Source organism: Wyeomyia smithii, chromosome 3 (genome assembly GCF_029784165.1).
Source record: "Wyeomyia smithii strain HCP4-BCI-WySm-NY-G18 chromosome 3, ASM2978416v1, whole genome shotgun sequence".
NCBI classification, from domain to species: Eukaryota; Metazoa; Arthropoda; class Insecta; order Diptera; family Culicidae; genus Wyeomyia; species Wyeomyia smithii.
In genome coordinates, this window is record NC_073696.1 from 273214629 (window position 1) to 273237094 (window position 22466).

The following is a 22466-nucleotide window of genomic DNA, read 5'->3' on the forward strand; positions in this document are numbered from 1 at the left end:
CTGGAACCAAGTTGTCAGTAAATTTGACGAACGATGCAGTCTACTTGCAGCTTGAAAACTAATGTAAGATAGCAAAACCAGGGTTTCTAGTGCATCTAGTGAATCTAGGCTTCGTTTTGCTAATTTTGATCTGAGAGAGGAAAAAATTTTCTTCCCTTTTAACAACTGTGAGCATTCGTTCAATGTGCATCACATCATCATCTGCTGAGAGAGCGCTCAACAATACTTTCAACGTTTTGAAGTAGAATACTTCTCTCAGGAAGTTCGGCTACATAGGGATGTGAAATGAAAATCTAAAACCGAAAAAAGTGAGAAATATGTCCAATTTCAAATGCCAATAAATCGGTTAGTTTTCGATGGATTTCCTTCGTTTTTGCAGTAATCGATTAGAAAATCTTCTAAGATTCCAACCAAATGCAGGAAATTGCAATTTTATTATTCGAACTATTGTACTATTGAAAATTCTTAAGCCTTGTCAAAACACGAAATTCGACCTCTGAGTGGTCGTTATACGATTGCTTTCCCAAGCACGGTCGACAGAGTTATTTATTTATTTATTTATTTTCATCAGATATTTAATTGAACAATTGAAATTTGAAGAACACAAATGAATATTTGAAGATTTAATATTTTCTCGTTTTGCGCTATAATCCAAAGTTAATTATCTTCATCTACATGCACACCCTGACTATTATTACGTGTTTGCGTCGCTTAGTGTTTGGCTACGGTTATGCAGAACGCAAATGACGGCGCGATGCGATTCGGCAAGACGAAATGTGTTGAAATGTATAGCTCTACTTCGCCGTAAAAAATAACACGAGGGTTGTGTGCAAAGCTACGACCGCAGGGATATAGTAGAATACTTTTACAAGAAACATAACCCGGCTGCTTGCGTGGCAGTCATTTTTTCATTTGTTGTTCAATATCGAATAGGATACCGATCACATCTTGGCGTTATTACTGACGGTGCCAATAAAGTATTCCTTGCGATGAAAGAAAACAGTGAAAAGCTGATTTGACACTCAAAACTAAACGGCTCACGTGTTGTCAAAATGAGTCAACTTTACATTGAATGCATTTACTAGTGCCCACTATCGCACAGAGACTGCATTTCCCTAAAGTGCCTCACTGCATCAGCCGCTATCGATGCTGAGATCCGCTGCAACTAGTGCGCTATCCATAGCCATGCCACAGTTGTGGCCGCTATACGCTGCCATTGGTATCCACTGTCCCTGGATCAGCTGGCCCAGCTGCTATCGTTGCTGGAATCCGCTGCAACTAGTGCGCTATCCATTGCTACGCACAGGTGTGGCCGCTTTCCGCTATCGCTGGTATCCACTGCACTGCTAGTGCTGCTGCTAAGGGAAGACGACTGCTGTTGTCGCTGTCTAGAACTATTATGAGCGGCTTCGGCTGAAACAGGCTCTTATATAGGTCAAATAGCATATTTTAAATTGCAAGGTATATGATTCTGTCGACCGTGCTTGGGAAGCAATCATATAACGACCAATCAGAGGTCGAATTTTTCGTTTTGACAAGGCTTGACTATTTTCAATAGTACAATAATATGAATAATAAAATTACAATTATCTTTATTTGGGACGAATCTTAGAAGATTTTCCAATCTATTACTGCAAGAACGAAGAAAATCCATCGAATACTAACCGATTAATTAACATTTGAATTGGACATATTTTTAATTTTTTTCGGTTTTAGATTTTCATTTCACATCCCTATGTAGCCGAACTTCCTGAGAGAAGTATTCTACCTCAAAAGAGCTGTAGATTTCACCACGGTAAGGCGAATCGCATCGCGCCGTCATTCGCGTTCTGCATAACTGTAGCCAAGCTTAGGAAAATAACTGGACTGGACGAATTTTTTTTTCGGTCGAAACCCGAGCCCGACCCGAACCCGAAAATTTTTTTTTGTTCAAACCCGAACCCGACCCGAACCCGAAATTGTGAAACCCGAACCCGAGATTTCATAGATTTTATAGTCGGGTTTCGGGTTTTCATACCCAAACCCGACCTGAACCCGACATTTTCAAACCCGAACCCGACCCGAACCCGAAAATATTTTTTTCACAAAACCCGAACCCGACCCGTACCCGACACTTTCAAAAATTTCCAAGCCCGAACCCGTCGGGTCGGGAAACCCGACCATCTCTATTACGTACGACAGCTCATTCTTGCGCATGTATTTCGTTCGTTTGGACATGACAGCCTAGTTTACTCATTCTGAGGATGTCCTGTTCCTGTTGACAGTCTGCTGATCGGCTGCGGCTGTCGTCGACTTGCATTTTTTCGTTTCTCCTTTTTCATAGGCCGGTGGCATATTGAATACAAAGCAAACCGTTTTCATTGTTGATATTATTCCCCACGTAAGAAAAAATGTGCTTCGCACCATTTCTCTTTCATTCTTTCATCGGCCTTACTGTCGTGATCATAATCACCTGCCATCCCGCTCGGGTTCGTGTTGAAGGATGTCGGAAGATTACAGTCATTCGCGACAGCTTGGAAATACCAACAGCCATATAAAGATGAAAAATAACAGTCCGAATGGAGTTGCATGTGTGCTGTCGTCAGTTGCTGTCGGACTGATCACCAAACGTGTGGGAAACAGAGAGAGCTGTGCAATACAATGAGAGCCGGATCTGTTGAAAATTTGCTGTCATTGTCTTGCAGTCATTTTCATAACACTGACTGTAGCCTTTGTTCCGTTCCCGTTCAATGATGTCGTATTTAATGTGCATATTACAACTCGGCAGCACTTCAACTGCTCATTTGCGCAAAATTTTAAAAATATTCAATAAACTTTATTCAAAATATCAAACAAAGTGAAATTATAATACTGCCAATGAACGGTCAACGTTTGTTTACTAGAAAAAAATGACTGACACGCGAGCAGTCGGGTTATCTTTCTTGTAAAAGTATTCTACTGCAACCTTGCGGTCGTGGCTTTGCATACAACCTTCCTGTGATTTTTTGAGGTAATTTTCAACGTTTCTCTTGTTACCCTTTTAAAAACCTTTCAAACAGATGGAAATTTATCAGTCTAGACTGAAAGGCGAAATAGATGACAAAGCGAAGTCAGTAAGCCAGTTTTTGGCGAAGTAACGAATTGGAATGTGTGTTGATAAGCGTCACGTCGGTGTTGTTAAAGTCGCTCACAAAAGGCATGCGATATTCCAAGTAACATCCTCACTGCTACCGAAATCACACACTGGAGACTCCATTCGAACCGTTTCTCGTTCTTCTTCACATTTTTAGCTGCGAGTTTTCTCGCATGAACGTAAGCCGACATTTGCTCCCGAAATCACACACTCTCGTATAGTCTCCTACTCGTGTGCACTTTCCTACTCGCGAGCACAACCAACCGTAGATGGTTGCTTCAAGACGTATTGCGATGATGCGGAGTTAAAAAAAGAATATTTCGACGAGTAAATAGCCCGGTTCAGTACACGTTCCAGCATACGATACTATATAGATTCTTCTACCTACTCTCGGCTGTCGGCGCATGAAGCAATACTGCTTGGCAGTAATTGACAAATCGCAGTCGGAAGCATTTTCGTTTTCGAGCACATTTTTCAAGCACTTCTAGTTAAGTACTTTTATTCGAGTACTCCTACTCGCATGTCCCTACTCGCGTACTCGTCGTCAATAGATACACAAATAAGAATTTGCGAACGGTTATATGCTGGCTGCTGCGATTGGAGAAGCGTAGCACACTTTCATTCTCAAGCAGTAAGGAGTGGAAAGATTTTGTTTCTCGCTTGCTTAGCAACGCTGGGTACAGCCCCAGGCGAAGGAAAATGATCAGCCGAAGATTCTGTGCTACCCAAGATCACGCTAGAAAGAATTGAGGAGCTTTTCTACTTGAACCATTTTCATTTTAGGGTGTTCCTTGCTTGCAAGGCAGACTCTGTCTTACAATGCACTGAGATTTCTTGTTCAAAGAGACAGAAAACAGGGTCGAACTTTCGCCTTGGATTATTTCGCAGAAGACCAGCTTGTTTCAAGCTCAGGAATTCTAATCCATCGATCACAGCAGCGCTAGCAACATGAAGCGATAGAAAACTTTCATTGAGAGCCAGAAAATTTGCGGCTGGTTGTAATCACCGCAAATGAGAACTTTGTCGTCTGGAGACTCTTTGTCACATAATTCACGCCTTGATAGAATGTGCACATCAATAAATCTGGCAATCTTGCTTCTAACAAGAGAGATGTAGACTGCAGTAAGCAAAAATTTTTTGCCTCTAATAACAACAGAAACACAGACTTGTTCAAGACAACTACCAAGGCTAAAATTTACCATCTAGCTACAGAACATTTCAGCAACGGCAATCGGAACACCACCAAAACTACTTTTGTTACTTCAACTCGTGCTGCGATAACATCGCTAGACGTTAAAGACGGGTCCAAACAGTTGAAAAGAATCGATACAACCAGGTTAGGTTTCTATTTTAGCTTTTGAACCTCGCACGTTTTGATAATACGCGCGAATACCATTTGCGTCATTGTCGTGCGTAGTTAATTGGGAGCTCGAGGAATACGTTGTCTGGAACTATCAGAAAGCAGGGCATAGTCCAGTGGCTCAGAGGTTCTGCTGATAATCGGTTTGTCTCGCAGCTAAAACGTAAGAGAGAATCAAGCAGATTTTTTCTTTCCAGCCAATTCTAGTTTACATCCACTTTATGTTAGAAAGCCTTTACCTTCTGCACCACATTTTCAGAAAAATGATGATGGTTGGGTGAGGTCAGAATACCATTCTCTTCAACATACTTTCTTGTAGATCATAATGTGCAAAAGTTATTTATCACTTAAACCTATTTACCATTCAAAACTTACTCTGAATTTTTTGTACCGCCAATGCGCGAATTCAATCGCTCGTACTGATATAATTTTAAAATGTTTCTTCGGGTTGCCGAATCATTACCTGTACAGCACCCAAACTTATTTTGCTGATTGAGAACTTCTTCAAAAAATATTTTTAGAGGATTTAATACCTTGAGAAACGAGTGACTTGGGTACCATATCGATATTCAGTAGTTCCATCTCCTCCAACGATCGCTTCGGGTAGTGGATCGACCCCATATTCGGTCAGAATACCGCGTCGTCGCTCTTATGGTATTTCTTGAAGAACGACGCAACTTTCGGTTGGCACTTTTTACTATGAGTCCGGAGTGGAGAAAGAAGAGCGGTTTTGCCATCCATTTTCGCTGGTTGTCAGCCACAGCAGCACCTTCTTGAAGAACTTGGTGTGTGAAATGAATATCACCTCGGTGCTCACTTCCTTCATGGGGGAAATAAAATTCGAAGTGCCCTGCCAGTCGTTGCCATCCAGAGTGAGATAGGTCTCGACGTCTCTCACCACCACCACGTCGCAAATCGCCGGGAAAATAGATCTGACCATCTAATTCAGAACCTGCGGCTGCGTGATTGTCTGCAGCTTCAAGACCAGCGGACAGGACTGCCAGGTCGCCAGGTACTTTTCACTATTTGGCCGGCCAAGCGCACGCAGCGATGTAGCCACTTTTCCCTCGGTGTTCCTCTTCAGCATCCTTTGGAGCTTCTTGTCGCTTAGGGTCATCGGCCGTCCGGAAATGGGCTTTCTTTCGACACTTTGACTGTGCTAAGATGTTTTGTTGTGTTTCGACGCGGTGGAGTACCGTTATTCCTAGAACAGGACGTGACAAGTGGCTTCTAGTTATTCTTCTTTTCGTTCAAAATTGCCCTCATAAAACATTGTGATTTTTCGTGTTTTCAAAAATGTTTAACAAAGAAAATATCAATATCAAGGATTTTCCAAGTTCTGGATTTCAATTTTTATTAATTCATTTGATAATGCTAGTACATTAAATCTACAATTAATTGAAAAATATATGTTAAATTTATTTAAACTAACCATAATTCAACTCATTTCGGATTCCTCTTGCTTCTCATGAAATGAGCTATTGCTATTGTTCATCATACGTAGTTTCAAAAACATGAATAACATTTCGAATGTTGATTTTTATAGACATTACACAGTCTAGTGTATAAAAAAGTTTCAAAAAATTGTTAAACCAAAAGCTGTTCATTCCCTTGGTAAGGAAAAACAGTGTAAACAAAAAATATCGATAGTTTTCGCAGCACGGCCAACCGTACCGAATAATAATAAAATGTAACAGTGCGCTTAATAAAATAGACCAATCAGAGAGGGGTTTCGCTTTGACAGAACTTTGGGTGATTTTTGGTTTCTCTTGTCACGTCCTGTCCTAGCGTTATCCGAATGCACACACTTTTGAACGGAGTAGCTTTACTGTTTTCGCCATTACGATTACGATTGATAGAGCTGTCAATTTTTTCGGCAGACACATGGGTTAGGTTAGAGCGAATTTAAGAAAGAGTCATTGCATTTACTTTATCACTTGGTATAGGAATGCCCCTTAGTCAATTTTGTTACTCGAAAACGGTCTTTTTTAGTGCAAACAAATTTGAGAAGCTATTTTTTTTCGTTTTCGAATTCAAATGCTTTGATCAATATTTTGAATTAAAAAAAAAGGTAAGAAAAACCTCTTTTCAAAAACATTTCTAGTTTATATTTTAGATTTCAAGTATGCAAAGTTGCTTATATTACCGATATCACCAAACTCACAGAGTACCATTGAAATTTGTAGGGTGGCTGCCAACACCTCATACGAGTTCACGTGAAAATCCTCAAGACTGTGTGCAAGAATCTTCGCTAATGAAATCTTTTTTCATCTCCTAACGCGTGTAGAGCATCCGGACATCACACTTTAGGCCGGCTACCTTCGCAACAGCAGAACAACCTGAGCGGACCGAATAACGGCAAATACGCGACGCTTAGTAAACAGTGTAAAACGCTCGAATCGAGCGATTTCTACTGAGAATCGCCTGCCTGCAATCAGTCTGCAGGCAGTAACAAGTTAGGTGAGTTCGGAACTCCCACCTCTCCTCATCCGTATAACGCGAACAGTTCGCTTGCAGATAAAAAACTGACAGCATCGACAACGACCCTCTCGGATAAAGACCCCCGGGACATTAGTAACAACGGCTTCAATCGCTTCGACCCAAAGTATGTCAGTATCGGTCCGAAGGCGATTCGGTCTGCTGGAAGTCAGATGACGGCCAATGTGAACAAGTGTGCTACACTGCGGCACGGAGGTCGTTACGGAGGTTCCTTGACTGCTGGGGTTGCTGGCGGAGGTCGCGGCACTAGCCCAAGCCCTCTACTGAAGAATGTTCGACAGCCAATTGTAGCCCAAAATCAGGGCCACTTGAGGCATCCCCAGCAGCAGCACATCCAGCTACAAGATAAACCGGATCGTCAAGCATCGAATCAACAGAAACAATTGAACATCTCAACCGTCTCCAAAGACTACAACCAATCGTACTCGTGTGCAACGCTACCATACAAGAAACCTAGTGGATTTTCAGAAGCAGCAACTACATCTATACTGAAAAAGGAGAGCAATCTGGACAACAAACACCAACCTACTGTCTACAGCATTGACACCATCTATCATCAGCAGGCAGGTCAACCAACTCAACAGCATCATCGTTCACTATCGAGCACAAATCAGTTGTATCATGAAACGGGAGCAGGATCGGCATTCGCAAGCCCACCACCATCATCGGCATCGACGGCCACCACCAAGAGCACTATCTCGATCATTAACCAGCCACTGCCAGAGATTCCGACATCGGCACAACACATGAAGAACAATCAGCAGCCCCTTTGTGCGGCCACTCTGAACCAATACAGGTCGCTACAGCGACCGAACAAGCAGAGTGGTCTAAGCTTGAAAGAACCATCGCCACAACTACAGCATCATCCACCCCCGCAGCAGATTCAACAGAAGCCATCGATACCGCCCAAGGTAAGTCACCCAAAATATGTTAGTTTCAATCCTTGTTACGTATCTTTTTTTCGACAGGTTACTCCACCGATGCTTCCGCCGAAGAATCGCCACAAAGACGACGCCACCTACCAGTCCCGGACCTCGTCCATTTCCTCTACCAGTAGACCTCAGCAACCATTACCTCAACCTCCCTCACACCAATTGTCTTCATCGTCGCACCAGTCCTACGGTGGAATTGGCGGGGGCCACATCCTAACTGCCAGTGGAAAAACAAACTTCAATGCCATTCAGCAACAGCTCCAAAATCAGCTACACTTCAAGCAATACCATCAGCTCACACAACAACCCTGGCAGCGGGAACAACTCTCCAACCTTAGTACTGCTGCTGCCTACCAACAACAGCAGCAGCAGCAACAGCATCACCAATCCAGCTATCCAACTCACACCGAACGAGGTTACGAGCAAAAGTCCAGCCGTAATCGTTCCTACTCTGGCAGTAGCGAACGCGAGCAACATCAACAGAAGGCGAGCAATATCGAGAAGCAGAAGCAAAGCTATCAAACACTGCCAAAGAATCACCACCACTATCACAGTGGGCCGGGCGCGAATACCAGCTCCTTTAGCACACAAACACCTTCGCAGCAACCACATCACCATCACTACTCACAACAGCAGCAGCAACAACAACAACAACAACAGCAAGCGCAACAGCAGCAACAAATGCATCACCAGCAGTCACAGCAGGCTGTGACTCAGCAGCAAGCGCCGCAGCAACCGAAAAGTATTCTGAGCAAATCACGATCGAATGAGGCACGTGAGCGAGAGCGAGAACGGGACCGTGATCGTGACCGCGATCGCGATAGGGACCGAGATCGGGAACGTGATCGTGATCGCGATCGGGACCGTGAACGGAGTGGTCATCGAAGTGGCCATGGCAGTCACGAGTACCACCACGAGTCTCGCAGCTCGGAGAGCAACAAGAACCCGAACGTTTACTATCGATCGTTGCAGCGCGGCGGACTACAGGCCAACAATGATCTTTATTCGGTGACGGAGTTGTGAGAAAGGTTTGACTTTTAAGTTTGTTTCTTAGATGTGGTTTGGTTTCTTGCATCCAGAGGGCTTGGCAATCCGTTCGTCTTCAACTGTAGCAGCCATCACCGCTACTTTCTTGGTTACAAGCCCAAGCCCTGCTCATTTGTTGTTGCCTTTGGAGGATCTAATAGGAAAAACACACACTTTGACGTTAGAACCAATTGATCAATCTAGAAACAAACGAATCGCTGCGGAAGCGGGAGTAAGTCTTGTCTCAATTCGTTGTACTTTTCGAATTACGGGTGATATTTTAAAACAACTTTCCTAATTTCCCCGCGTTCGTCGTGCGAGGCGATTTCTACTGACCAGGCAAAACGAAATCCATACGTAACCAAACAGAACTAACACACACTCTCACACATAGACACAAACAAACCAAAAAACTGAGCTCAGCTGCACTAACAGCACATTTTTGTACATAGTTCTACTAGGAGACGAACAGAAAAATAACAAAAAAAACATGTTTTTACGTGAATTTTAGACCCACTAGTAAGCATTTCACACGATTCGATGAAACGATGATACTAATACTACAGAAGCAAACAAAAAAGTAGAAGAAAAAAAAAAAAACACGCACACACCCTTGAGCATGATGAGGACGGGGGTGTCCCTGTCGGAAGCGAACCGATTGTTGTTAATGTTACTGATAATCTTCATAGTATAGACAAATGAAAGCAAACAATAACGTATAAACAAGAAGAAAAAAAACAATTAAAATAACACCGAAACCACGAGAGCATATAATGATTAGTGGAAGTCACAACACGTTGATGCAAACTATTAAATTCCAAAAGACAAACTAAAAAAAAAAAAAGAAAGCGAAAGCAACTTTTTCGAAACCAATTGTGCAGTACAGTAGAATCATGCGTGTTATAATTTGTTCTGTAGGAGGGAAATGAAACAAAATAAGGCAGAAGTAAATGGTAATTATAGCAAACATTCGTTTCGGAAAACGTATATAGTGGAAAGAGTACATCACTTGAGGTTTTCTATTTTAGCTCTTTTTTTTGTTTTTTTTCACCTTTTAGAAAAGGTTGGAAAAGGCTGGCTAGCAAGGTTGCTTCTCGGAACAACTTTAACCGGTTCGGTATCGTAAATCAGTTTTGAATCTTTCAAGATCTATTCCACTGCTCTACGGTAAATTTCAATAATGCCGGAATCATCCGCAAAGCATGTGAAACTTTATAATAATGGTGCCACCTCCTTTGAAACGCCGGCCATTCGCATGGCACTCTCCAATGCGATGATGAACAATAAAATTGATTGTCCGTAATTCTGCTTAAAACCATCCAACGTCGAGAAAACGTTCGATAACTGGTTACCCTGACGCATGATGTGGAACCATCAAGGATGGCACGTTTAATTAGCAATCCGCCATAACTCATGACTCTTAACTGAGTCTTACGCTGCATTGAGGCCAATAAACCAATGGTGAGTCTGCAAGTTGAATTCTCGAAATTTATCTAGAATTTGTCGCAAGGTGAATATTTGGTCCGTTTTCTGCAACAACTTTGGTCTATATAACAAGATGCGGGAGAGAATTTTGTCCACGATATTGAGAAGAGCTATGCCCCGATATTTACTAAAGTCCAGGTGGTGGCTTTCTTGTGGATCAGGCAAATGAGACCCTCCAACCAGTCCGAGGGCAATTCTTCATCAGACCACACTTTCAGCATGATCCGATGGATGACTTGATACAGTTGTTCGTCCTCATTTTAAAAAGTTCGGCGGGAATGCTCCTTTCCAGCTGCCTTGTAGCTCCTCCACTTTTTACGGCTTTCACCAGAGAAGCAGCCCTCCACCTCCACGAAACCCAACATTTCTCGCGCTGTGGTGTTGATCGTAGTGTTGATATGTCTGCACTGTTTGTTCGGGTCCTTTCCAACATGCTCATCGATACGCTTCCGAACTATTTGCGAGTACTCTACAGCCACTCGTCCTCGTCCTCGAGAGTCCTCGATCGTACGTTGGACAATTGGGCGCGGATTTTGCATGCCACGAAATAGTGATCCGAGTCAACGTTTGGCTCTCTGAACAACCTTACGTCAATACCGTCTAAAAAATGCCGACCATCAGAACATGGTCAATCTGATAGCAGCCCATTTGAGTGCATCTAGGTGTGCTCTCGAATATTCCGGTGTGAAAAATAAGCGCTACGGATAGCCTCTGTCTTCAGCGATATTGATAAGTCTCAGCCCATTATCGATCATAATAGAGCGGAAGCTTTCTTCACCAACAACGGGGCGGAAGAAGTCTTTCTGTCCGGCCTGTCAATTTCCATCTCCAATGAAGACCTTGATGTCGTCCTGGACACTTACTCTACGTCTTCTCAAGGAGATCATAGAACTCTTCCTTCTCGTTGTCGGATTTATCATTGGTCGATGCGTACACCGTATTTGAAGAATTTGCTCTTAACTCTCAACACGAAATTCACCATCCGCTGCTCTCTTGCCAGGTTACCTGTGCGTACCGGTTCAATTAGAGTCCCTTAATTCCAAGTACCGAGTTTTCAATTATCATTCACCTTTATCGTTCGTCTGGATCCATGCCGATAATTCCGTACCGTATCGGGATTATTCGTAGTATTTTATATTCGGTATGCTACCTCACTAGGGCTGTGATATCTAGTCTAACGATTTTTTATATTCCTGAGCTTTTCCAATGTACGTAGTTCACCTTTAATGGTGGATGTGGAATTACCCAGAATTGGTTCAGGTTCAATAAATTGCTGAGCAGATATTTGTTAGGCTGTCGGCATGTTCATTTCCTACGATTCCGTAGTGACCGGGTACCTAAAGTAGCATAACGTTGCTGAGGCAGGAACGTTTCCTAAGTATTGCAATGCACTCCCAGAGTAGTCTGGAAACCATTAGTGCAGCCTGACTGTCCGAAATGATTCCAAATTTGGCGATGGATGTTTATTGCGTATACCTCTGCTTAATACACGGTTGGCCACTTACCGAAAGAGATAATGGCCTGAATACCTGGTCTGTAGATCACGGATCCAGTCTGGGATCCGATTTTGAGCCATTCGTATAGTAACGATTGATCGATTTGGAACGTCCATGTTTGGCTTTGCTTCCATCCAGTCTGAGACCGTTGTTACTAATGTCGAATTCGTTTTTACGGCAGGACTATCCCGTTCCGGACTACGCTTTGCAGCTGAAAAAAAAAACACTTTTCGAGCAGTTGCAATGGTGTGCGTAATACCAGAGGTAACTGTCACTTTTGTTTGGGTCATTATCGCCATTGTCTTTTATCGCATTTGTGCTACTGTACGAAAAATTTGCCAATTTACTGAAAAATGACAAAATACAAAATAAAATAAATAAAATTCAACCTGATGTTTGACACGCGAAGAACGATAATCAAAGCAAACCGATTTTGACACATTTTTTTCGATTTTGACACATACGTGTGAATGTGTTGGTGTCTTCAAAACTACACTCTGTTTCTTGCGCGGACTGTCCGGGACAGAAAAAGGGTAGTCCGGGATAGTCCGGAAATTTTAAAAAAAAAACAGTGATAGAACAAAGTGTAGTCCGCGGGGTAGCTACACCGCAAAAACGAAAACGACATAAAGGTGTTAGCTTGAACTCCTTCACCTTGGGACACCATACGAGGGCTGCGTAGGTTATACGCTTAGCCGAGCAATGGTGATGTAAGACCAAAGCACTAATTGTGGTTTAGCCCCCAAGTCTTGCCAACTGCAAGCCCCGATAGCTGAAGTTGCCTTTTTGATAGCATAGTCTAGTTGAACAGCCCAGTTCAGCATCTTATCCAGAATGATTTCAAGATATTTGGTCTCGTTGCTGGAAGACAGTCTTACCCCTTTCAATAATGGAGGAGTGTTTGAATGCATCCTTTGCTTGGTAAAGGGTATAGTGACTGTTTTAGTGGTGCTCAGTCATGCTCAGCCCTTCTTCTAAGCACTACTGAAAGGTGGTGCTAAGAGCCGTTTGCATACGCTTAGATAGAGTTGCATTACTTTTTCCCTGAGCAATAAGGACTGCGTGATCAGCATAACCTACGACTTCGTACCCTAGCTTGGTTGAGAGAATGTCTATCACCAGTGACCAAGGTTGTTAATCGATAACGCCGATGACGATACCGTCTGTTATTGTTATCGTTTTCAGACATTATCGTCATTGCCAAGGACGATAGCTATTGGACGGTATCGAATCGGTAACGTTTGTTTATGAACAACCACTGCCATACTAATTTTCGCATCATCATTTCAGATGGAATTGAATTATTAATCTGACAATGCCACAGACCTTGCTTTTTATATTCGTGCTTCAAAAAGCGCCTCACAATTAAAAACAATTATAACTGAGACATTCCTTGTCATGATGAGAAACGTAACATAAACAAACGAGAAAAAGTTTTTTCCTGTTGCCTAGTGATGCTTCGTCTCCACCACTCGAAGTGAAAAAACGCTTCCTCACCCAGTGCCTACTTTTCGATCCAATTGTAACCACAGCAGACAAAACATACAAAAGACGTTAGCGAGTTGATAACGTTTGGTGACTATCGTGACTATCGTCATCGCCGATGACGTTAATGTTTGAAGACGCTATCGCCATCGTCAATAACGATATCAGACGTTATCGATATAGATAGATTATCGACGATAATCTATCGTATTAACAACCTGGCCAGTGACCATAACAGTGGAGAGATAACTGAGGACACTCTTTCACTGCCTTTACTGTGACAGATGTCCCTACTGTGAAATAGCAGCTGTGATCTTGCTGCACGAAAGCACTCTAAATTTTCCACCGGAGCTCAGCTACCCGATCTCCGTTAAGGTTACTCCTATCCCGGTGGGCTCCCCATGGAGGTTGCAATAGAAGATGCTGAACAGAGATGGTTGATCGCAAAAGGCTCGTGACACGTGTCCAGCCATTTATCAATCACTAAGGTAACATTATCACTGACAAATACCTAGCTATGACAAATTCGTTACCGAGGATTTAAATATAATAGAAAGCTTGCTGATTTTGCATATAATGTGGATTTTGTGGTACAAATGGCTCTTCTGCGGTCTGCGGTGATATTTTTCAATGTCTCAATGGGAAAATTCCTCCGTCCCAACAAAACGGACTACAAGTGTCGCAATGTTGCTACCACTGTAGTAACGTTTGCGTTGAAAAAAAGGACTTTTTGGTAATAAATAACTAAGACAGATATTTAAGTTCGATAAATTTCCCATAAAAGGCAATCATATTAGCTTTTGGGCAAAAAAATTCGCGGGCAAAGCCATACCGGATAAAAACGTGCGTGTGCGTGTATTTTGTTTTTGAGTTTCATTTAGCAATTCCTCCTCAGTTATCGCGACAAAATTGTTGGAAATCTAACGCTTCAGGTTTGCCCAGAAATTCTCGATGGGACGCAACATTGAGCACAGCATTGATATTCAACCGCTCCCTCTCCTCCAACGATCGCTTCGAGTAGTGAGCAGATGCCAAATCCGACCAAAACACCACGTCTTTGCCCTTGCGGCATATCTTGATGAATTAATGTAACTTCCGTCATTTCTTACTATAAATTTCTCTGATCAGAGCGAAAAAGAATGCTTTTGACATCCCTTTCTCGCTGATTGTCAGCCCCATCAGCACCTTCGTGGGGAATTAGGTGTGTGAAATGAACCTAACCTCGGAGCTCACTTCCTTCCTGGGGGAAGTACAATATGAAGCGCCCTGCCGGTCGTTGCCATCCAGGGTGAGTTAGATCGTATCGTCCATCACCAGCGCCACGTCGCGATTTGCCTGGAAATCAACTTGACCATCTTATTCAGCCGCTGCCCCAACGTTTGCATGGACGGGACTGCCGTTTTCTGACATGTACGTCCATGTTCGCCAGGTATTTTTCACTATTTGGCTGGTTGCAGCGACCTCCTAGTCAGGCGCACGCATCGATTCCTTCGGTCAGCCACTTCAGCATCCACTGGAGCTTCTTGTCGCTCAAGGTCGTCGGCCGTCCAGAACCGGGTTTCCTTTCGATGCTCTGATTGTTGTCCAATAGTACCAAAATGTTGTAGATGCCACAAAGTGCCGCGCAATATCCGTTTTTGACGCGAAGTTCGACTGATAGAGCTGTTATTTTTTTCTGCTGACTCATGGGTTACTATGATACATACTGGATGGGCAGTTTCGTCAGTGCGTGTGGAAGTGTGAAGGAACCAATGAAAAATCGGCAATTTTTGTCCATTTTTTTTTTTTCAATGCAAACGTGAAATGAGGTTTCACGTTGAATTTCGCGAAACCTCGATGACTTTCTCTTGACAAAAGGAAGTCCCTCTAACAATAAAATTTACCAAGGTGACAAAAAGTTGAAGCCTCTTCTGGAAATTACAGTTGGCGACAACGTTGGCAGTACAAACGACGCTGAGTAAGCGTAAAAAGGAGGGTGCAAATCATACACATAGGCGCGGATAATAATATAAAGCAATATGCTTCCCTTTAATACTGATAAAGCTAATAATAGAAGTGCGGAAAACACCCGATCGACATCACAAAAGTTCAATGTTTCTGGTCGCAGTGAGTAGTCCATACAGGAAAAAAGGTTTTCCATTATGACGCTGCTAAGTTTTTTTTTCTGGCGGTGTATTTTTTTCTGAATTTAAATTCAATTTTTTACAAATTTTTGTGTGATTGATCGGATATGTACATTAAAAGCTATATATTTTTTAAACAAACTCTCCGGAGTTGGTCAACAGCTTGTTAAGGTTTAGTTCACACGCAATCCGCTCAATAAACTGTAAATAAACGCAGTTGTTTGCTTAGTCTGAGACTAGGAAATGTTTAAGATAAGGGAAATTTCCAACCAAAAACCTAAGAAGTCGGATTTTTTTAAACGTTTTCTTTTAGAGATAACATAAGATCTTAATTAGTACAAATCTAGTTGAATTCAGTTCTTTGGTCTGCAAAATATGGAAAATGGAGCACTAGTCGACACGGTGTATACTGACTTCAAGGCAGCGTTCGACCGCGTTGATCACAATATACTGTTAGCCAAATTAAAGCATCTTGGTGCTTCTACTACCTTCGTCCGGTGGTTGAAATCGTTCCTTGAAAACCAGGGAACGCAGAATCCCGCGGTTTCCGGAGTACTTCAGGCGTACCTTAAGGTAGCGATGTTGGACCTTTACTGTTCTCGCTGTATTACAACGATGTCTGCTTGGCACTTTCTCCAAGATGTAAAATCGTGTACACTGATGATCTCAAAGTCTACTTCGTAGTTCATTCAGTTACTGATTGTATTGAATTACAAAAATTGATTGACACATTCCATGAATGGTGTGTTTGTAACCGTTTCAGTATCAGTGTTGCCAAGTGCTCCGTAATCAGCTTCAGCCGAAGAAAAGCCTCTATCGAATACAACTACTCCATTAACGGTCAGGATATTGAGCGAGTTACGGTTTTAAAACATCTTGGTGTTTTGCTGGATACCGAACTCAGATTCCACGATCATTACAGCAGTATCATTTCCAAAGCAAGCAAGAACCTGGGATTTATAATGAAAACTGCTAATCAGTTCCGTGATCCGCACTGCTTACGAGCATTGTACTATACACTTGTACGCTCTATCCTTGAAACAGGGGCAGTTGTTTGGAGTCCTTATACTGGGCTCTGGACTGCACGAATCGAATCAGTACAGAGAAGGTTCATCAGATATGCACTTCAAGGTCTCCCTTGGACAGAGTCTGTGGAGCTTCCTCCATATATAGATAGGTGCAGGTTGCTGGACATGGACACAACACATTAACTGCTATCTGTATAATTGACTCCGTAAAACATTAATTTGTAGTGTGCCGTGTCAAACAAATGTTGTGAAAAAAAAAACTTCGTTCATCGGTCACGAATTTGAAACGTTGGCCGCTTTGAGACACGCGTTCCCAAAGTTCGATTGAGCTGAAATTTTTCATGGGAACGTTTAACGGAAAGACCACATTTTTGAGTCCTAGTGCTTCACGATATTCGAAAAATCGATTTTCATTGATTCCATAGCTGCAAATTTCTTGATAAACGAAGGTCTTTCTGGCAAATTTATCAGTGAAAAAAACCTAAATTTGCTAAAGACATCTCCCCTGGCAGAGGCCCCGCAAAGTTTCAGGTCTAGTTACTGTCCAAAATTCAACTTCACGTACGTTTCGTTATCCATCAGCATGCATCCTTCGTACTTCGTCAAAACAAGGTTGCACAACTTTCGAACGCGTTTTAATCCTTTACCGCATTTAGCGTATTTGGTTATGCCGGATTTTTTACGTGGGTGTCTAAAATCGGATTTTGCTTTCTGGGCAACCACTTTTCCAAAATGAAACGGATCAACGTGAAAAATTAACCGTTGAAAGATACAGATTTTCTACAAATTGAAATATTACGTAGCTTTCATATAACAGAAATTCAAAAAATGTATAAATCATGTAGGGAAAGTAAAAAAAATGCACATAAATAGTTATAATAACTTCTTGAGCCGCATGTCACTGGCATGATATGGGATAACTCAAAGAAGAATCAATAACACCTACTTCTTCAGAATTTTTTTTTTTTGCATCTTACAGAATACAAGTTATTTTTGTTAATGTACTCTTTAATTTGAAGCCATTCGAGTAAATAACCAACTAGCATATTATTTCACTGCAAATCTGTGTAAAATTTAGTAATAATACGACTTCTCTGCGGGCAAACACTCGTACAAGAAAAAGAATTAAGTCTACCAAGTTCCTCCTAAAAAATACTTTCACGAAAATTGGTCTTTTATATCAATTTCGAACTGTTTCCGGCCAAACAATTTTACCTAAACCTTCGAGAATTACAAAAAGGTAAAAATACAAAAGTAAATCTATCTTACCTTGTAGAACAATTGAAATTGACCGTTAGTCACAATCTGCCGAACAAAGGCATCTTTGTTTCACTTGCTAAGATTTAAGATTTCAGCTAACGTTGTCATTTCTCGTTCATGGTTTGCTATGATCTTTCACAGGGTGTTCAGGCGAATCCTTACAATAACGGTTAGAATGTCTGAAATGTTTCAAAAAGCATTCTTCATTAATTCCGTAATCTAATAGGTGGAACTTCTAATAACACTAAAGAATTTAACACTACATTTTTGATAAAAATCGAATAAGCTCCAGATTGCCAACCGCTAGTCAGCTTTCCGACACATCAACCAGTCGAACAGTTGCTAGTTGTGACCAAACCTCAAGAACTAACCAAAAGAAGTGAAATTAAAATTATATCATGAAAGGCTTGATTTGATTGAATGTCACGAGTCATCAGCTGTCAGTTTTTCAAATAATTTGTTTATATTTTTCTCAACTATTATTCTGTACATAGGAAGCGAAAAAATACTCCGCTATATACTGTACACATCCTTTAGTTTGTAGCAAGATCTAGTTCGTACTTCGCCGACAAAGCTCGCAGAAAAAAAAAATAAATTTAAAAAAAAAAACGATCCAACTCGCCGGGAGTTTTTCCGGCAGCGAAAATCCCCTCTACGAGTAAGCCAACAAAGAAAACTAAAATGATCAAACATCACTCTAAAACCCCCCACATTGTGTAAAGCGTGTAGCAGGTGGAAAGTGCTTCGTCGGTCCCAAGCGAATGACGACGAGTCACAGCTCAGTGTTTGTTAAAATAGTAAAGTTAAAAGTGTAACCGTGTGCGCGGGCTGCAAAACTCGTACTCACCTTAAAAGTCGCAACCCGACACTTAGTCGATTAGTTAAAGCAACAAAATAATACACACAAACTCGTTGAATGTTACACTCGAGAACGGAAAATGTGGCTCACTGTTAAATTAAAAGAGAAAAGCAAAAAACGACAACGGAGAGAAGCTCAAAACAAAACTCGTTATGATTACTAGGTTTAAGAAGGAAAGATAAAAACAAAAAATAAAACAACTGCAAGAGAGAATATTAGGACTCAAGTAAACATTTTCATGTATATTAGAGACGTAACTAAAAATAATGAAAACAAGGCACATTTTTGTATAGAACTGAAAAGTAGTGTTAAACAGCTAAACAAAAAAAAAACTCAATTCTTGACTACACGTAAGGAAAACAATGGTTGTTCTTCGGTGACAAGAGCAGACATTCTTTCACACAAACAAAAACACACACACATTAGGGTCAATTTAATCAAAGATAACGGGTGAAAGCCGTGGGGTTTTCCCTTTGTTCACACCTCTCCTGTCATAACTTTTATGTGGTTGATTTTCTCTATCTCTTTTTGGTTTACTGTTCGATACGAACTGGGTGAATATGTGCGAGTGCGCGTGGCTTGACGCGTGATGCGAGTGCCGTCAGTATTTTATCAGGGACCCCATTTTTAACCCAAAAAACCGCCTATGTAGATACTTTTTTCTTACAGTAAGCTCCGGTCTCTCGAGCCGATAGATGGACTCGCGTTACTACTCTCTGTTGTCACTCTAACCTCACTTTGGCATCATCAATTGTCTGCATTAGTAAACTATATTATTTACATTCCAAGCACTCTATCAATTCCAAACTCTTTTCTTCCCCTAAGCCTGAAACGCGTCCATTTGTCGGTTCGAGCCAAAACCGTAGACGCAGCAGTAGCGTGCGCAATATGTAAAATAGTAATGTTTGAATATTTGATAATTAGAGAAATGAAAGAATGTGTAGAGGAAACACAACAGATAACAGAAATCAATACCAAGAAATAGTCTGAACAAAAAAAATTAAACAAAACTTAAACTAAACTATAAAAGCAAACCTTTACGAATCTAAACGACACACGTTAAAAATAAATTGAATCTTAATGATCTAGCTCGACATTAAAAACCGAAATTGAAAAGGTGAAGTAACCACACAATACAGAATTAAAGAAAACAAAAAAAAAACGAAAAAAAAATCCATACAAACAGAATAAGCAAGACAACCTCTACCGGTGTAAGATTAGTACTTTTTAAGGTTACGAATAATAAATGACACAGAAGAAGCAGTAACATTCAGAACCCAGAACCGTTAGACATTCGAATTATTTCACACTATTTCGTAAGATTTGTAATTATTTTTAGGAGATGCGAAACAAAGGAAAAGAAAAGAAGAGAATGTGAAATGAGCGAACGATTCACAGGTGTTATATTGCGGTTGTAAACAAAAGAAGAAAAGAAAAAAACTGAAGCGGAGAGACATATTACTGAAGCGAAAAAAGGGTGCCATCGTTTTCAACTGTAGAATAGTGAAAATTAAAATAGTTTAACGTATTAATTTCACTACGCCGCTCGGTTTGAGTTGAACGAAAAATGTGAACATTTTTGTTTTCGAAGTTGTTTCATTAGTCACTTAAGCCACTACTAGAAACAGAGCGCAACAGCTCTCAGTTTCGTGCATGCATGCATCCATACTCAGCCCTCACCCTCACACACCCAATCACAGACACCACATCCACAATAGCTTTGCACAACCAATCGAATGAAGAATAAGAAGAAACAGAAAAAAACTATCAGTGTAGGTGTGTAAAAAACTATGAAGTGCAGAGCACTGTCTCTGTGTCCTTCTCTCTCACTTTCAATCTCCCGAACACGGAAGGCACGCTCTTTGTAGTGGCAGCAGTGAGCACGGATTGTCACTGTACACGGAATGTAAGCCAAACTTGTATTTTATGTATTTATTTTTATGTGGATTTTTATTTTTTCTACTATTGAAAGCGAATAAATAAACGAAAGGACAATTTAGCTTACCAGCGTTTGGTTTGACGGGAGTGGATATCACAGTATGAGGAAACTTCGATTTCGTTACTGAGAATATCACCTTATTTCTGAAAACAGTTTTATGCCGCCGGAAAATATTATTAACTTGGAATTATTTGTTATCAGATATATTGTATATCATTAACACATAAAGCCACAAAGAACTGTCCCAAGAAAGAGCCTTGAGGAACACCTGGTGTAATATGAATAGAGTAACGATGATTCTATGTGTTTCCAGGTTAAAGGTCATTTGTTATCTCCTTGTTAGGTTTCTACTTGCATAGGAAATAATACGAGCAAATTAAGTTAGGTGATAATTATAGTTAATGAATTTTTTAAAATTCACCTCTGCTATGTGTGATGGTAAGTTTCAAACATTGGTTTCCAGACTATCATCAGTACCTAATTTTTGTGTGTGGTACTATAAAATCGAAATAAAAATTGAGAAAGTGAAAAAATATGCTTACGCAATTATTGAATGGCCCCTCAGTCTCGTCTGATCAAATGACTTTTTTCCCAATCGGCGATTGTTCATGGAATGTGATCTCGTGTCCAGTACAAGCGTTTTTATAAGTTATTCACTGCTAACAAAGACTTCCTCGCAGAACTTGTTGATGAAGATGATTTCGCACAGCGCGAGGCGTCAAAACTGGAGCTGCTAAACTTCATTACTATTTCGTGTTTCTCGCAATAGCTCTGTCAATTCGGGAGCTTGTTTTGGAACTACATTGAACGATAGTTGCAATCTGACAATAAATGCTAATAAGTTGTTTAGTCTTAAACGGATTTCCTCGTTCTTGCAGTAATCGATTTGAAAATTCTCCACGCATTCATCCAAAGGCGAAAATTGTAATTCGATTATTTAAACTAGCATAACCCGCTCAACTTTTGTGACGTGCAGACGTGTTTTTAGTTTGCGCCTATCAGGAGTGAAGCATTCACCGTTTAAAATTCTTATTCTCCATATATACCGTGCCGCGTCGCGTGCTGCATTGACCCGCGATGAGGCGCGAAAATACTTTTAAAACTCTACGGATTTTGTTGTTCGGTTCTCGGTTTGAAGCGAGAAGAAATCAAACGGCTACAGTGCCACAGAGGTGGATCATGTGAATTCATAAAGGTCAGTGACCTGTCGATCGCTCAGAGAGTCGTCGCTGAACACGACAGAAAGCATGACGTACAGTGTGAAGGGAAGAAACACAATTTACGAATCACGCTAGAAGATGGTAGTGTTGAAGTGCGTGTGTACGACCTCCCCGAAGATGTGTTGGAAGAAAAGGTCGTCAACTTCTTAAACGATTATGGAGCAGTGATCTCTATTCGCGAAGTGGCGTGGGGTGAGAGCAACGAATCCGAAGGCATACCGCTCGGCATATGGTCTGTCCGTATGTTGGTGAAGCGGAACATCGACTCGTGGGTAACCATTGACGGAGAGCAAGCGCTAATTGTATACAAGGGACTACAATCCTGCCGCCACTGCAAAGAGCAAGCGCACACTGGGCTATCGTGTGTCCAGAATAAAAAACTTCTGTACCAGAAAAGCTACGCGAACGTAGCGAAGCAACCTGGACAGAAAAACAAACCAACTGCCGTCCACCAGCCTAAGAACTCAGCAAGCATGAGACCAACAAACGTAAAAACAGTGGGTCCTAAGTCCACCGCTCCATCACTGAATTCGTTCACCGCTTTCCCCGAACTACCGAAGAGTGCCACTAGTCAGAGTGAGCCAGTAGGTTCGAAAACGCTCGAAATCAACCAGCACACAGCCGAATTGGCTGCAACACACC

At 41.4% G+C, this 22466-nt stretch overlaps 2 protein-coding genes across 3 annotated transcripts in view; both read left to right on the plus strand.

Annotated features, from left to right (window-relative positions):
- LOC129732401 (protein tweety-2-like) overlaps positions 1-6932 on the plus strand; it is a 236879-nt gene extending 229947 nt beyond the window's left edge. For both annotated transcript variants that reach the window (XM_055693252.1, XM_055693253.1), the window contains exon 7: positions 6760-6932. In XM_055693252.1, the coding sequence (XP_055549227.1) occupies positions 6760-6889 (130 nt within the window). In that variant the 3' untranslated portion in view covers positions 6890-6932. The remainder of the gene's footprint in view (positions 1-6759) is intronic.
- LOC129729302 (putative uncharacterized protein DDB_G0271606) lies at positions 6890-20664 on the plus strand (the record flags this gene model as incomplete). Its single annotated transcript, XM_055687811.1, has 3 exons — positions 6890-6932; positions 6990-7882; positions 7940-20664. Coding segments are annotated over 3 exons (1923 nt in total), but the record flags the coding sequence as incomplete, so codon positions are not given.
- Between the last annotated feature and the right edge of the window lie 1802 nt (positions 20665-22466).